Genomic DNA, 17,512 nt, shown 5'->3' with positions numbered 1-17,512 from the left:
GATTTTATTTTTAGCTTTGCAGTGTATATCGTCATATGATTTAAAAGGAAGCATCTATTAATTTCTGCTAAGACGACTGTCACCTGCAAAGAGCCATTTTTCAGGAAAATCTGTCTTGAATCAGCAACTGGAAGAACCAGATATAATATAAACATAATTTAGATCATTTTTACTTGATAATGAACATAAAATATATTTATTATAACACAAATTAACATTCTCCACACAGACAAGAGGAGAAACACTAACTGTTATCTAACAAAAACCGTTCCCATAATAGCGTACTGCACCCACCCACGCTGAGGAGGATGGTGAGATCGGCGAAGAAGAATCCAAAGATGACAGTTTCAGAACCGCAGTTTATTTTATACAGTCAGAGAGATGTCACATCTTATTCTTAACTATACGATGACACCTCAGTAATTAGAAGTTTGTTTAGAAAGGTTGTACGAAAGAAACACTTCCTGCACCAGAACATTGCAAAAGCATCAAACTGGAGGACTCGAAGGTTGGAACAAAGTCTGACTGGTGGTCATGAGCACCATCTGAATGTTGGGTTAAAAATGCGGATTGCATACAAAGAAAAGCACCTGATATTCACTATAAAACCGTCTGGTGGATGTTTTGTGCTGGTAGGTTTTTGTGGAGATTTTTATTTTCATGAATTCTGCAACGTACCACAGTATTTCTGCCACAACCTGGTTGCCTCTTCCAGGAGGTTCATTAAATTAAGAATAACCCCAAACTCGGTCAAAACAGCAGTCTTGCAAATGGCCATCTAAGCCTCTGGATTTGAATCCTGTGGAAAATCTGTGGTCTGAATTAAAGAGGTCCACATGTGCAAACCTAAGCAGAAAAATGGACTTGAAATGTTCTTGTTGAAATATATTCAAAAATCCTTCTACATGTGTCTCCAAACCTGTTTGACCTTTCAAAATAAAATAATGGTGTGTTTTATAGCGGAATTCAAATGCTTAACTATACTAAAAAGTAATGTTTTAACTAAACTGTACATTGCCTTATAGATTTAAGTTCAAAATACCATTTTTCTGCTTTATCACATAAGACCGTGTTGCTTATATTTACATAAGATGACCGTTCTTATTTGCGTTTGTGGTTTTGAGTCGGCTGTCTACTGGTACGATGACAAACCACCAGTAAGCGAACGCTGAGCCTATAAACTGCAAAACCTTCCTAATATCTCAGGTTTGATCAAAAGGGACACTGAACAGAGCTCACAGGACCCACGACTGACCTCAAATGAAATAAACGACGTGTGACATCGATAACACCAGAGCCAAACATTCCTGTTCATCCGTAGTTTGTGAAAGATATATAAAAAAACACATACACAACTGACTGATTGATTAGTTTAAATACTTATTCTGTGTACAAATAATAAGATAACTCTACAGCCTGTAGGTATTTGTGGGTGGGGGGGGAAATGCAAAAGAGAATGTTATTGGAAAAAAAACAAAAAACCTTTTTCTTATTTATTCACGCACCTGAAGAATTATCCGTTAGTGATGCTGATTGTACACTGATTACAAATCTAGAAACATTTATAAGCATAGATACGCATCTCGTCTATCGTTGCAAGTGGATTAAAAAATCGGAGGGTTTTATTTTATTTGACATATACAAATATGGATCCAGTTGGTCATTGTGTGTTAAATCATTTCTCTACTGTTGCAGTATTTAGGTCAAATTTTCAAGGGCCAAAAAAAAACAAAAAGTCCATACAGACATGCATCTTTAGTAAATAATGCTTTTCTTTGTTTCACTATATATAAATGGAAAAGTAAAATTACAGTTATCGGTTTCCTACAGAAATCATTTAAAAATAGGACAAAGGAAAGGATCACAATTGTACCAACAAAAGACAGAATCAAATATAGATATGGGGTTACAATAGTTTTTTTTCCCTCATTGCAGATTAAGCGCCATTCCATTTAGAGGGTGTGGAAAGAGGGGACACGCTGGATTACTTAATTCTCCTTCCCTTTCTTTGCCTTCTTCTCCCCGCCCTTGGGTTTGGGTGTTTTTGGAGTACAAGGTTTGTTCACCTTAATGGTCTCCTGGCAGTCAGCTTGGAACAGCGCTTTCCTCAGTACTCCAGACCTGCTTCGAGTGCCTGCCTCACACTCTCCCCAGCGACCAAACTTGTACTTGCAATCAGCTAAAGGGCAACAAAAATATCTTTAATAAAACCTTTACATGCTGCATGCTGGAGCAAACTGTTCAATTTACATTCACCGGCCACTTCATTAGCTACACCTGTACAACTGCTCGTTAACGCAAATTTCTAATCAGCCAATCACATGGCAGCAACTCAATGCATTTAAGCATGTAGACATGGTCAAGACGATCTGCTGCAGTTCAAACCGAGCGTCAGAATGGGGAAGAAAGGTGATTTAAGTGACTTTGAACGTGGTATGGTTGTTTGTCAGAAACTGCAGAAACTGCTGATCTACTGGGATTTTCACGCACAACCATCTCTAGGGTTTACAGAGAATGGTCCGAAAAAGAGAAAATATCCAGTGAGCGGCAGTTCTGTGGGCGCAAATGCCTTGTTGATGCCAGAGGTCAGAGGAGAATGGCCAGACTGGGTCGAGCTGATAGAAAGGCAACAGGAACTCAAATAACCACTCGTTACAACCGAGGTATAAAGAAGAGCATCTCTGAACGCACAACACGTCGAACCTTGAGGCAGATGGGCTACAGCAGCAGAAGACCACACCGGTACTAGTAAGGTGTACCTAATAGAGTGGCCGGTGAGTGTATATGTATAGCACTTATAACAATGAACATTGTCTCAAAGCAGCTTTACAGAAGTCTAGAAATGTAATAAAAATATTAAAGTTTAAAATTAAGTTGCTGTTTATTTTAGAGATGAAGCCTGAGGCAACGGTGGCATGGAAAACTCCCTGAGATGATATGAGAAGAAACCCTGAGAGGATGACTCTGGGTTTGGGTGACTCTGGGCAGTAAATAATGACATTTATGCTTTTGGCAGACTCTTTTATCCAAAGCAACGTACACATTTTTCCTCATTTTATACAACTGAGCATTTGAAGGTTAAGGGCCTTGAACAAGGGCTCAGCAGTGGCAGCTTAGGGGACCTGGGATTCAAATTCACAACCTTCTAATCAGGAGTCCAACACCTTAACCACTAGGCTACAACATCCCAATAACGTGAATGTAAATAATGTCCTTTCTACAAAAGCAGTTAGTAGACAAGTGATCTTGTGCTACCAGGAGCTCCTGAGGAACCAAGCGAATTCAGGGTAATTTTTGAGTTCTGAGTTTTAAACACTTCCTTTACCTCCGAAGTCCTTCTTCCAGTTGCATGGCACTTTACACTTGTATTTCTTGGTCTGCTCATTGCAGGTGCCCTCACGAACACCCAGGCCACAGTCGCCGCTGTTGGGCACACATCTCCCATATACCCACTCAGAGCAGTCACCTTCTGCTTTCACCTCCTTCCCTTTCTCTGTGGAAATATCATTCTCAAATATTACAGCATATCCATTATCATAAATCATGCATGTAGATCTGACATTAATGTCAAAAAGCTACAGTGTTTAAACTACACCTTTAAAAAAGGAGCTCACCTTTTGTCTTCCCGGCTTCCACGGCAATGGCCAAAGCCACAAGCAGCATGATCGTTACTGAGAATATACCCCTCATCCTACAGACAGCGAAGGCAGACAGGTTAAAGTAAACATGCTTGTACATTGTAGTAGAGATTAAAGTGTTTTAGAGGTTTGTTCAGTAGCACAAATCAAATAGCACATTGATGATTTTGATGTGAGACAACACACTTCTCACGGTTCTGTCTCTCATCCCCAAAACAGCAAGTGCCTTATGATATTCCATCATGGGATTGTGGAATAAATTTTACTCATAAGCAAATCTTCAGAATAACAAATCAATGCAGTTACATGTGGGTTGATTCTGGTGCCCAAAATAATGTAAAACTGTTGGGGAAAAAATCCATTTATTAACATTTCAGAATTGTGTTTGTCATGCGACTCTACAGTGGTGACTAAAGGCACATATAAAAGTTAGACACTTTAGAAATCTGCAGCTTTTTATTTGTCTGTTGTTATCCAGCTTTTAGGGGTAATATACTTTCACACACATGTTTCTATCTTCAAAGTAAATGGTGATATCAAACCCACTGCTGCTCTGAGATGACGTGCTTGTTCGTAAGCCTCTAAAACTTGAAGGTGTTCAACTTCATCCACTTAAATTCTGTGTAAGGACATCCAAGAGAGGAAAGAGGGATAGGGATCAATCTAGAATATTTAAAATTTTAAATTCATTTTTTTTATTATTATTTTTAACTTTAAGTTGTATATATTCATTTGTGTAGTTTTAATCTTATTTTTTCCTTTATTATTATTATTATTATTATTATTATTATTATTATTATTATTATTATTATATATTTATTTCTTTTTTCTCTCTCTCTTCTGTTTCTATACTCCTGTAAAGCTGCTTTGAGACAATGGGAATTGTTTAAATCACTAAACAAATAAATTGAATTTTGAATTAAAAAAAAAAAAAAAAACATCTTACACTGAAAGCCAAAAGAGTTCTGACTTATTTTATATCAGTCCTGCAGCGATAAATGAATTCATTTGTTTATACTGATGGAAAATGTCTGATAAGTCCATTTCCATTCCACATGGAGGAATTGAAGTCCGGTGTTTAAGACAAAGTTTATATGCGCTTTTATCAGTAAGAAATCTCTGGACGTGAGTATAAACAGCCGCCATTTTGTCACTCTGGGCGGTTTTGTTTTGGGAAGCTTTCCATGTGGAGTTTATTGACTTGAGACATCTGTTTTAAAGTTTCACTATAATGATAAAAATGACTTCTATCTTATATATCTACTCTTACATGAACTATCCAATAGACAAACTTTTGAGCTATTATCCATTTTATTCGATCAGAATTACTCATCATTAAGCAACATTTTTAAATAAAATTCAATTATCGACTGTTCCGTGACCCAGAATTATGTAACCCTCAGTGTTTACACAACAATGTGAACAGATAACTGTTGAAGTTCTTTAGTCAGTAACCACGATGAAGCAGTTACGAACAAACCAGACAAACGATAACCACCTCATGATAACTACCAGCTCTGACAATCAGCTATTTTCTGATAAAAAGCTTCATTTCTCTTAGTTGTTTTAAGAAAAAATATTCTGTTCGTTGTTGTCTTGCTCACTGGGGAAATATGGTGTTCCTCGCTCCAGAATCAATCGCAGTCATCTGGTAGCGTGCTCGTGTATAGAGTTAGCACTTTCCTCCAAGCACTTTGAGCTGCTCTTTGGACTGGATGAGCAACATTTCTTTTTATTGCCGTGCTGTCTTTGTGTCAGCACTCACACTCGTCATGCTCTACTGAGACTCAGACAGCAGGTCAGAAGTCTAAAGCCGGGAATAGATACCTTCAATCCTGACATTTCTAACACTTGAAGCTCTTCACACATTATATAAAGTATGTTAGGTGTGTTAAGTATGTCGAGTCTGTATGCTTATTATTTTATTAATGAATTATATAAATGTAAATAATAGAAACTGCTGATCTTTCAACTTATCGTTTCCTGCCTTCTGATCCATTTCGTTCACTCAGGATTGCTAATAAACCCCATCAGAATAAAAGATTTGCTTTTAATAACAGATGATTTTGAGTAAATGTTTTATTAGTACTGCAGTGAAAGTGTCAGTAATGAATGTATCGTAGCCAGGATAAGATAACACGTGTCTCAAAGGCTGATATTCTAATTTATTTATCGGCCTATAAATATTTAACAGTGCAGTAAGTTTCAGCTCAGTGAATATTTAGTTTCTATTTCTAAAACCGGAATAAAGGCATAAAACAATAATTAAGACCACAAATATTTGATAGATGAAAGACACCCTGTAGTGAAACTGACCTACGCGGCTCCACTGACAGTCAGTTCCAGTTCGTTTAGTGCCAAGCTGCCCTGAGCGGGTGATCTCAATAGAGCTTCAACGTTTGCCAACAACATCTGCTTTATATTAAAAGTAATTCAAGACCAAAACCGCCTGGATTAAGGAGCCCAATACTGATTTAATTTTCCTCTGTAACATTCTTTCCATTTTATATGACCCGAAAAAGGAGGAAAAGTAGTTCAGACCTGCGGAGCTTAACAAAATGATGAGGCTAGTGGAACATTTCATGTGATCCTCCATTAACAACCATCATTAATATCTGCATCATTATCATTATTTAGCTATTCACAGTTATTCGTGCTTCAGTTCCTTCCTGTGTGAATGAAAAGATGCAAAGTTGAAGGAGATGCGATTACTTGAAATGTGCATTTCATGTCATGCAAATGGCAAATGATGTATTTGACGTATTTCTGGGTAACAGGGAGTAAAGATCAGACCTTCACTATATGTGATCAATTTTGCTTCTGTTCTATTTTGTAACTTATCAGACTTAGAGAAAGAAATGGAACGAATATCTCAGCTAGATAATAGATAATAGTACTATTTGTGTTGTGATGTTTTTACAGATTATTAGAGTTTCTAAGCCCAACTTTGCTCTGCTGTACTTTAGGTGCCTAAGGGAGGTCGTTTTTAACAGCCATCTTATACGGCACTCAGCTTAGTCATTTTAAAGAAAAAGTTATCATTTTAAGATAATGAAATGTGAAACATCTGAATAAATGTGTCTGGGTGATTCATCTTTCCTCGTCTTTCCTTTACAGAGACTAATTATGACCACACACCTAATAAAGCACTAATCTAAACATGGTCCATAAAGCACCAGCCGCTTGGCATGAAAATAAAAACACCCTTAATGTACACATCCATCATTGGAGAAATACAGGGGTCTTTCATGTTAAACATGAAAAAGCAAGCAAAATAAGGGAATTCAAGCAAACCATGGCAATAAATAGACCTCATGGAGAATGTTTCTTTTTCACAAAGCATTCGAGCCATAATAGCTAATAACATCATACTAAGACTCCACTGTGCATGAGTCCATTTAAGTGCCTTTCTATATTTTTCTCCTCTCTCCTCCCGGAAAGCACAAACACATCACTTGTCCTTTTCATTACCCCATCCCTCCATTAATGCAGTCTTCTTTCACTGGCACTTTCCCCCGGCTTCATAAACGTAGGGGGCTTTTTGTGGGAACAGAGGGGCGCTCTTAAAGGCCTCCGTGCCGGATCGAGAGAGTGCAGCCCGATTCAGTGCCTCGAAACAAAAGCAGCTCTTGCCTGTTTTTCTTCCCGTCTTCTTTTTTCCCCCAAAAGAGCCAGAGCACAGATCCCATGCAGTGTCTCTCGGCAAACTCACTGAATGTAAGCTTATTTGCATCAGAAGACAAAAACAGCTCTGTGGAGGAGCGACGGGACGCTAGCCGCCTGTGGAGAAGTGCGGGCCTGAGGCTTTGGGATTCACAGGTTGCCAGATTGGATTTGATTGTTTCCAGTCCCATCAATGTTGCAAACCCGCTTGAATTATAACTCAATTATATCCAAAGTAAGCCCTCCATGTCCAATGTTATAATTTCCATTATTTAAATTACATTTTAAAACTGGGAAACTGCCCAGTCTGGCTCTACTAGCTACATGGACAAAAGGTACATTTTATGGAAAAAGGTACATTATATGGACAAAAGTTTGTGGACACCAGACCATCAGACTCATATGGGCTTGATGAAACTCCTGTAACCAGATTCGCTGTTAAAATGAACTCCAATCTTCATTGCTGTGGGCTCTGTCCAAGACACTCGTGTTCTACGCCGTAGGTCTACTGTATAGACCTTACTTTGTGCACAGGGGCATTGACATACTGGAACATGTTTCGGGCCTCATCGTTCCAGTAAAGATAAATTGTAATATCACAGCATACAGAGAGATCCTATACAATCACAATGCCTACAAATTTGGGAAGAAACATTATGGCTGTAATGGTTAGGTGTCCATGAACTTTTGGCCATAAAGTGGATAGAAACTTTACTGGATTCATTGTGTGTGTTCTCTGAGGCTTCTCATTCATCATCAGTCATTTTTACGGGTAATGGCTGATGGCTGAAGGGGGAAATAAAGGCCTGAGGAAGCAGACTGGTTTGTAATGAGTTTGAAAAGTGGGTCAGTGAAGCTGGCACCACAAACTGCACTGGCACCCTGAGGGCAACGTCTCCATCAGCCAGTGAAAAAACACCAGGCACTGATGCCATGTTTCTCCTTATAGCCAGCAAAAAGCATATATGGTGGCATCAAGCAGCAGAGATGTTAATGTCAGGTTTAATGCGCTTAATTATTGACCAATCAACGTTACTTAATTATTAACCAATCAACGATCTTACAGTTGTTCTTCATTTCAGTTCATTGTTTTCTGTCAGCAGAGATTAAAGATTTCTACACAAATGAATCTGTAACACCACAACATTTCGGATAACTATTTAATGTGCCATAAGATTTCCCGTCTTTACCCCGTTAGTCATTAGTAAAAGCTTCACATTTAAATATGTAAATGATGCAGTGGATAATTAGAGCTCGAGGACGACAGCGTGAGAGAAGGTGCAGTTTTATATCAGTGTGAGATTTAACAAAGAGAAGAAAAGTCCAGATTTCACTACGTCAGAAATGTATAGTTGTGATAATAATAAGACAATAATGCTACTTGCCTTGTTGCTGTGGGAGAGGTCCTTCAACACCAGAGAGCTTGTGTGTGTGCGTGTGTGTGTGTGTGTGTGTGTGTAAGCAGCTTTCCTAGCAAAGTGCAGCTCCTCCTCCGCTACGCTTTGTTTTGGAAATCTAGTTTGAGCTGGTCGTGCTGCTGCGCCTTTACATCCTGCCTCTCGAGAACAGACACGTGACCTTAACTTCATCCTCAAGTCTGTCTGTCTGTCTGTCAGACTCTGTCTGTCTATCTATCTATCTATCTATCTATCTGTCTGTCTGTCTGTCAGACTGTCTGTCTATCTATCTATCTATCTATCTATCTATCTATCTATCTGTCTGTCTGTCTGTCTGTCTGTCTGTCAGACTGTCTATCTATCTATCTGTCTGTCTGTCTATCTATCTATCTATCTATCTATCTATCTATCTGTCTGTCAGTCTGTCTATTTGTCTGTCTGTCTGTCTATCTATCTGTTTATCTGCCTATCTGTCTGTCTATCTATCTATCTATCTATCTATCTATCTGTCTGTCTGTCTGTCAGTCTGTCAGTCTGTCTATTTGTCTGTCTGTCTGTCTATCTATCTGTTTATCTGTCTGTCTGTCTATCTACCTGTCTGTCTGTTTGTCTGTCTGTCTGTCTATCTATCTATCTATCTATCTGTCTGTCTGTCTGTCAGTCTGTCTATTTGTCTGTCTGTCTGTCTATCTATCTGTTTATCTGCCTATCTGTCTGTCTGTCTATCTACCTGTCTGTCTGTCTATCTATCTGTCTGTCTGTCTATCTATCTATCTACAGGTATCTATCTATCTATCTATCTATCTATCTATCTATCTATCTATCTGTCTGTCTGTCTGTGTGTCTGTCTGTCAGTCTGTCTATTTGTCTGTCTGTCTATCTATCTGTCTGTCTATCTACCTGTCTGTCTGTTGTCTTTCTTTCTTTCTTTCTTTCTTTCTTAGCAGGACATGCACACCCGAAGGATGAATTATCCTGTACCTAATATTCAAAGATGCGTGTCTTAGCAGTATAAGTAGCACACTGCTGAAGGATGAATCAATCTATCTATCTATCTATCTATCTATCTATCTATCTATCTATCTATCTATCTATCTATCTATCTATCTACAGGTATCTATCTATCTATCTGTCTGTCTGTGTGTCTGTCTGTCAGTCTGTCTATTTGTCTGTCTGTCTATCTGTCTGTCTGTCTATCTGTCTATCTACCTATCTATCTGTCTGTCTGTCTGTCTATCTACCTATCTGTCTATCTACCTGTCTGTCTGTCGTCTGTCATTCTTTCTTTCTTTCTTTCTTTCTTTCTTTCTTAGCAGGACATGCACACCCGAAGGATGAATTATCCTGTACCTAATATTCAAAGATGCGTGTCTTAGCAGTATAAGTAGCACACTGCTGAAGGATGAATCTATCTATCTATCTATCTATCTATCTATCTATCTATCAGGGATGTGCAGTTTATCTGTCTGTACGTATGTTTACATGGTTTAGATGGACAAGTGCATGTAGAGAACCAGAGACAGAAACCAAGATGTGATCTGAGGAATAATATATGAGTGGAAAAGGTCAGTTCAGTTAGCAGCACTTATTACACACTCAGTTCGTGACACACAGGACCTGCTCTACGTAGACGCACATGATTTTGTGATGTTTTTACATTACAGATACAGCTCATAGAAGCAACAATGTCCATCTTTCTATGGTGTGATTCTGTTATAGCTCCATGTACTATATTGTCATTACTTAGAAAAAAGCAAAGAAGGGGAAATTTAAAACTTTATTTCTTCTATACAAGTTAGACAATAACAAACCAGCAAATATACAGTAAATAATACAATCTATTATCTAACTAAGTTTATTTTGTAGTAGGATTAAAGAAGTACCTATAATTTCAGTTAATTTCATAAATTATACAAATGCTTCAACAGGAGTTTGGAATGGTATTTTTACTCACACATTTTTAAAATGTTTGATAGATATGTACACAATATGTCTAGTGAATTGCACAGCAACTCGAAACAGAGCATTGACAATGCATTTTAACTCATAACTCATGACAGTACTTAAAAACAAATAAAATAATAATAATGCTAAGGCAATGATGGCAGACTGCATTAAAAATATAAAAACATAAAACATATTCAGTACCTGAGCAAATGCCACTAAAAATTATGTAAGCACGAAATACACTAACCAAAAGATAATGTAATGCCTTGGGTGTAAACATGAGGTTATCCACTCGCAGATGGTTTAGTAGAAATCCCAACACCATCTTTTAATGGTATAATGAATCTTTCCATTCATTCTTTCCACTGGTGCCTAAAATGTAATTAGCCAACGACAAGCATCTGAAACATTCCTGGTGAAATTACACTGGGCTGTGAAATGAAATGTAATGATTTAATCAAAGACCTTCTAATATAATTAAAACATGATAAATAGTAACTTATTCCTAAAGACATTGTGACCTAATGAGCTAATATTATTCCTTGCAAGAACATCGTATTACTATTAGAGATCTTTAAATGATCAATACAGAGGAAATCTGCTGAAAGAAGCTAGTTCAGAATAAGACTAAAAGAATATCACAAAAGAGGCAGCCACTAACACTGTTATTCAAAAAAGGTTTGCAGAATCATGCCAATCACTACGTTCTCATAACAAAATACAAGCATTAACCAAAAAAGATAGAAACGCCTCATAAAGCCGCAAACAATAAAGAGGTTTTTAATAAACAGGCAGATGGCTGTCATAAAGTCCAATTCAGTCAAAATGACAAAAGCAGAAGTTTAATGTTTCTATATTATTAATAAAAAAACAAGCTAAAAGGGACTAGCATAAGTATCTAAATTTCTGGCAAGCATACTGTATATAGAGTTAAAAGTAAGATAGATTCCTTAAATACAACAACAAAAAGAGAAAAGAGAAACCCTTTTGTCCACATTGATCTGTTTTGAGGTTTAAGCGGTTTGCTTAATAAAAGGCTAAAGACAGATATATTTCTGTTCTTCTAACACTGATATCCAAATATGTTTTGCTTTTATTATCTAGGAAATTTAGCTTTTGGCACAAAATGATCCCCAGTACAAGAGAAGCATATTCATGCAGCTACGAGAGGACATCACATTTTGTCCTGGATTCTCATTGCAGTCAAGAAAGAATTGAACCTTCTCTGTTGACGCTGACATGCTGCCGTCATTAGGCCATGCCAAGAAAAGCATTTGTCAGTGGATGACCAGGACAGTTCAGGCTGTTGTTTATACTGCCGTCTCATGGTTGTCTCTCTGAATCATCTGGTGGTGCTGCTGGTTTTCCAGATACTCGGCCAGCTGCAAGTCCTGAGCTCTCTCAGCATGTGCCTTTGCAGTGTCACCCTGAAGAGAGCACAAAGTTAGATTCAACTCTGCTAGAGAAGGTAAAGAAAAATCCAATTTGGAACTGTAGTAGATTTGGATTGGATTTGAAAGTGTAACAGATTTAAATTGGATTTGGAAGGTGCTGAGCCGCTCGCTTACCTGTAGGTCAATCTTTGTGAGGGAGGCTCCTGCATCCACCAAGTAGCTACAGATCGTCCTCTGGCATGATGCTGCAGCTTTGTGCAGGGCTGTCTCACCTCTAGATTGCACACACACACACACACACACACACACACACACACAAACAAACAATTCCAAGACTATTTTATAGCTGCTATACTGTAAACCATTATATAAAATATAACTGCTACTTACGTCTCTTTTTCTGCAACATCCAAGATACTCAGTGGAGCTGAGGAAAGAAAGAAAGAAATGTGAGTCAGTTGTGGTGACTGTTAAGTTAGTGCTAAAAAAAAAAACAAAAAAAAAAAAGAAATTTGTCACTGTACCATTATCTATGATGTATCTGACCATTTCCCTGTTGCCAGTATCAACAGCATAGTGGAGCAGTGTACAGCCCATTGCATCATATACTGCAAGACTGGCTCCTTCTTTGTGTAGCTCTACAAGCTGCAAAAGACATCAGAGATGATTTTTATGAAACTTGAGCAAAATATAGATGTCACTGATCCAATACCTAGTGTAGGTATTTGGCAAATACCAGCCAAAAAAAAAAAAAGATGGATCAGATATGAGATTCTGTAACAAATGGATTCGGAATTGAATTTTGAACTTCGAAAGTTTAGAATTGGATTCAGAACTGTGAAAGTTTGGAAATGTATTTAAAACTGTAAGAGATTGGAACTGAATTTGGAGACGTCACAGATCGGAATTGAAACCGTAGCAGATTGGAGTTGGATTTGAAACTCTAGCAGATAGGAATCAGGAATAAAATATATGCATATGAATTATTTCCTCACCTTTTTAAAATTATCTGACTTCACACTTGTGATTAGCATCTTCATGGTCTCTATATTAAAAAAAAAATTGTTTGGACATTTAGTGTTCCACCAGCCTGCAGACAATGTTTTCACTGATAAAACTAAAACATTCTTCTAATGTTAAATGATCATCACTAAAATGATCTTCAAAACGGTGAGATTTTACCTTTATCAATCTCATTCTGGACCAGGTCACGTGATCTGTGAGTACAAGAGAGTAAGAGAGAGAGAGAATCAGTGATATGTGAAAGCAGTTGTGCTAAATCACAATTCTGTCTTTTCTTTTGCAATAAAATGGAGCAAAGCAAAGTGGAAAGTACACCCTTCGTTTCAAAACATTTATGTTGGAACACATTTCTATTTTTTCCGAATGAGAGAATTACACGCTCCAAATTAATTTCAGGAAGCAGCTCGAGCCGCAGTGTTGTGTTACTGGATGAAGTTACTCTTTAAAGAGCAAACCTGAGCAAAAAACAGGTAATCTTTCAAATAAAACTGGCATGTGAAATATCCTGATTGTCACTCAGCCTTTTACACATTTTAATTCAAACCCTGGGTACTCCGGTTTCCTCCCCCGGTCCAAAGACATGCATGGTAGGTTGATTGGCATCTCTGGAAAAATTGTCCGTAGTGTATGATTGCGCAAGTGAATGAGAGTGTGTGTGTGCCCTGCGATGGGTTGGCACTCCGTCCAGGGTGTATCCTGCCTTGATGCCTGATGACGCCCGAGGTAGTTCGGATAAGCGGTAGAAAATGAATGAATGAATGAATGAATGAATGAATGAATGAATGAATTCAAACCCTCACTTGTGAATGTCTGTGTTTGAGGATGCCAGTGAATCTGCCTGTCCCTCTGCATTAGTGAAATCACAGGATGCAGTTTGGTCTTCATTTATCCTGCAAGAAAACAGAAAATTATAAATCTTTATTGCCAGCGCTGATATGAAGTACTGCATACAGTGAACATTAATAAAACAATAGCAATAAGTGTGAAAATAAATCCCCTTTTTCCAAAATCTACTTTTAATTTTAAAGGATTTACCAAGATTATTTACTACTTATGTAGTGCTTACATTATTAAACTTACCTAATATTAAAACACATTTAGAGTTGGTGGTGATAACAACAGTAAATGAAATCACCAGCTAGAAAAAGCCTTTATTTGTCACATATACATTACAGCACAGTGAAATTCTTTTGTAACATATCCCAACTTTGGGGTCTGAGCACAGGGTCAGCAATAATACAGCAACCCTGAAGCAGTGCAGGATAGAGGCCTTGACCAAGGGCCCAATAGTGGCAGCTCGACAGTGCTTTAGATTGAACCCCAATTCTACAATCAACAGCCCAGAAACTAATAGTAGTTTTGCTTTGTATCGTGATAGTGGTATCTGTTCAGGAGATTAGAAAGATACACCACAATAATGGACCATTAACTGTAGCTTTAGCTTTTCACTTTGCAGAATAGTCATCAAGCTCTAGAGTGAAATCAGCACACAGATTTTTACTTTTTATAAAGCAATGGAGGTTCACATACAAGCAGAATAGACAGAATGTTACCTAAAGAGTGGTGGAGACCCTGCAGGGCATGCTGGGAAGACAATCTGGTCAGAGCTATTAAAGTTCTCTCCCAGTGTGTCTACCATTTCTGGCATTCCAGTAGATGTGCCCACTGTTTCCTTAGTGATCAGTTCGGGGTCCAGGATAAAAAGCTCATTCTGAGAGATCTCAGTCACATAGTTCAGATGCTCCTGGAACAAACGATATAAAAGATAGATATATGTCAAGTGAAAAGGTCAGAATTCAAGTATACCTACAATAATGTAAGTATTAACTAAACCCTCGACATATGTACCTGAGCACGATCTATTCTGTAGAAACGATCTGCAGTTGTGGCTGCAAAAGTAAAAAAACAGATGCTGATAAAAAAATATATATATTACATTGAAGGCAACATCTGATATTGCTATAAATTTCACTTACAGTCTAGGAAGCACCATTTTGGTGAGAGCTTTGGTATAGGTGCTGTGTCTGAATCCACACCAACCCCTTCCTGAAAAATAAAACAGCACTCCTAGAGCAACTCTCTAATTGAATATGATTACTCATTGTTACTCATATTGTGTTTGTCTGATGTTACCTTAAAATCCCTTTAGAAATAAGGAATCAGATACGAATCAGGACACTTTAATCACATTTTCACTTGTTAAATGACTTAGATGTAGAAGAATGTACTTCCATTCTTCATATCATATCATGTGCAATATTATCTTAATTGTCAAGCAGATTTATTTTGTAAATTTTGTATATATGGTATGGTATATATATTTTTTATTTGTTTCCTGATTTGTTTCTCTTGTGTACTCTGATCTTATCTGATCTTATCTGATCTTATCTGATCTTATCTATCCTGGTTCCTCAAAAGGTTTCTTGTTAATGTCTTCTCAGGGAGTTTTTCCTTGCTATTGTCACACCTGGCTTGGATATTAGTGATGCATTGATCAAAAATTCATTTATATCCTGAATTTTTATATTTGTTTAATATTTATTTAAATCTGCTTTGGAACGATGTCCATTTTTAAAAGCACTATACAAATGTTGAAATTGAATTGAATTCTTTGACTCTCAACAACAACATATTTAAGATAATCAATATATATATATATATATATATATATATATATATATATATATATATATATATATATATAGAGAGAGAGAGAGAGAGAGAGAGAGAGAGAGAGAGAGAGAGAGATTTATTATTATTATTTATAAGGTTTATTAGTTCACTTAATGTTATGAAGTCAGAGCTACTCTCAAATGTGCATTTCAGAGTCCAAATGTACCTCGTGAAGCCTCTCAATGTGCAGACGACACGTCTCCAGATCGCTGTCTGCCCGGACCGTGATGATTCCCAGAGGAATTGCTAAGAAAACAAGAAAGTCTGATATGCATGCCTTGTCAAAGCAATAATCGAGGTTAATCTGTCAGTAAGATTAAGCATCCAAGTGCTATATCACGCATGTAAATTTCACTTAATAAACATTGAGCACTTGGAAAAACAAATGATTCACTTACAGGCTTTTTTGAGCTGATCTTTGTCATAATGTAAAGCCTCATAGTCCCGCATGCTGATTCGGCTCACTTGGATATGCAGCTGTTCAGAGATGGGCTGCTGACTAAAACCACACACACACACACACACACACACAAAAACAGATTAATAATACATTAAACAATAAAGTCGATTACTCTGATATTCATTCACTATTATTAATTATGCACATTATAAACAAAAATACTTCAAAACACATTATATTAAAATAACACAATTTAAATAACATATTTATACACAAAATATTAAAATATCAAAATATTAAAATAATAAAAATGTCTATGTCTATATTTCCCCCTTAATTGAAAGCATGAAGGAGCAGGCTGGTGTCTCAGTGTGACTCACTCATTGAGCTGTGGAAGGGAGATTCTCCTCTTGGTCTTTTGCAGCATGTTGGCCTGGTTCCTGAGCGTGATGTGGATAACAGATGGAGCCAGTCTGCATGGCTCGCCATCCACCTGCACAGGAATGGGCTTAAAGGTGGTGAGAATCACCTCCTGACACTGGTGGAGCCTCTCGCCGTGGCCTCCTACCTGCAGTGTGGCCTACAAGACCATCAAAATCACACCGTCTTAATAATCAGACCAAACACTTTCATGCACTGAATGAAAAGAGAATTTAATCTAATGTATTTTAATCCATACTTTTAAAAAAACATGTTGTATTGACTTAATTGACTTAATGGGCTGTATGTGATTGAACTGAGTAACATTAACACATCCAATATGATGCGATCAGATGTTATCAAAAATCTGTATAAAACACTGAAGTGACATCTGAGCTGAGATTCAAACCCACAACACTAGTGTTTTGTAACTGACACATTACAACTGTGCTATTCTACCATAAATATGTCATGTGGCTAAATTTAATGTTATAATTATGCTGTAGTTCCTATCAGTGCCAACATCCTCGTGAGATTTCAAAAAACTAACTTTTTTATGGGGGGGCACGGTGGCTTAGTGGTTAGCACGTTCGCCTCACACCTCCAGGGTTGGGGGTTCGATTCCCGCCTCCGCATTTTAGGTTGATTGGCATCTCTGGAAAATTGTCCGTAGTGTGTGATTGCGTGAGTGAATGAGAGTGTGTGTGTGTGCCCTGCAATGGGTTGGCACTCCGTCCAGGGTGTATCCTGCCTTGATGCCCGATGACGCCTGAGATAGGCACAGGCTCCCCGTGACCCGAGGTAGTTCGGATAAGCGGTAGAAGATGAATGAATGAATGAATGAACTTTTTTATGTTAAGACTACATGAGTTAATCATGCTCACTGTACAATATTCAATCTAGTGATGAAAATCAGGGGTCGCCACAGCTGATCACATGGGCCACATATTAGACTTG

At 37.6% G+C, this 17,512-nt stretch overlaps 3 protein-coding genes across 5 annotated transcripts in view; 1 reads left to right on the top strand and 2 right to left on the bottom strand.

Moving 5' to 3' along the window:
- Positions 1 to 17,512, top strand: part of hal (histidine ammonia-lyase) — a 107,247-nt gene that overhangs the window by 39,467 nt on the left and 50,268 nt on the right. The window lies entirely within an intron of this gene.
- Positions 340 to 8,826, bottom strand: mdkb (midkine b). Of its 2 annotated transcripts, none has more exons than XM_060887297.1 (4): positions 8,687 to 8,826; positions 3,615 to 3,691; positions 3,326 to 3,493; positions 340 to 2,179 (listed from the first exon to the last, which is right to left on the bottom strand). In XM_060887297.1, exons 2-4 carry the CDS (start codon positions 3,688 to 3,690, stop codon positions 1,989 to 1,991), a joined length of 435 nt encoding a protein of 144 aa, XP_060743280.1. In that variant the 5' UTR covers position 3,691; positions 8,687 to 8,826; the 3' UTR covers positions 340 to 1,988. The 2 variants fall into 2 exon arrangements, with proteins under 2 accessions (XP_060743280.1, XP_060743279.1); XM_060887296.1 differs by lacking the exon at positions 8,687 to 8,826 and adding an exon at positions 5,243 to 5,351.
- The window catches only part of dgkzb (diacylglycerol kinase, zeta b), a 29,406-nt gene continuing 22,356 nt past the window's right edge, over positions 10,463 to 17,512 (bottom strand). For both annotated transcript variants that reach the window (XM_060887143.1, XM_060887142.1), the window contains 13 exons: positions 16,516 to 16,715; positions 16,134 to 16,234; positions 15,902 to 15,981; positions 15,039 to 15,108; positions 14,911 to 14,951; positions 14,616 to 14,806; positions 13,863 to 13,952; positions 13,222 to 13,256; positions 13,035 to 13,084; positions 12,564 to 12,684; positions 12,430 to 12,466; positions 12,214 to 12,313; positions 10,463 to 12,072 (listed from right to left, as the gene is read on the bottom strand). In XM_060887143.1, coding sequence (XP_060743126.1) covers positions 11,956 to 12,072; positions 12,214 to 12,313; positions 12,430 to 12,466; positions 12,564 to 12,684; positions 13,035 to 13,084; positions 13,222 to 13,256; positions 13,863 to 13,952; positions 14,616 to 14,806; positions 14,911 to 14,951; positions 15,039 to 15,108; positions 15,902 to 15,981; positions 16,134 to 16,234; positions 16,516 to 16,715 — 1,233 coding nt within the window. In that variant the 3' untranslated portion in view covers positions 10,463 to 11,955. The remainder of the gene's footprint in view (positions 12,073 to 12,213; positions 12,314 to 12,429; positions 12,467 to 12,563; positions 12,685 to 13,034; positions 13,085 to 13,221; positions 13,257 to 13,862; positions 13,953 to 14,615; positions 14,807 to 14,910; positions 14,952 to 15,038; positions 15,109 to 15,901; positions 15,982 to 16,133; positions 16,235 to 16,515; positions 16,716 to 17,512) is intronic.

The sequence above is a fragment of the Tachysurus vachellii genome, chromosome 14 (genome assembly GCF_030014155.1).
Source record: "Tachysurus vachellii isolate PV-2020 chromosome 14, HZAU_Pvac_v1, whole genome shotgun sequence".
In the NCBI taxonomy this organism is placed as follows: Eukaryota; Metazoa; Chordata; class Actinopteri; order Siluriformes; family Bagridae; genus Tachysurus; species Tachysurus vachellii.
Note: the sequence above shows the minus strand (reverse complement) of the source record. Positions and strands in the feature narration are given on the sequence as shown.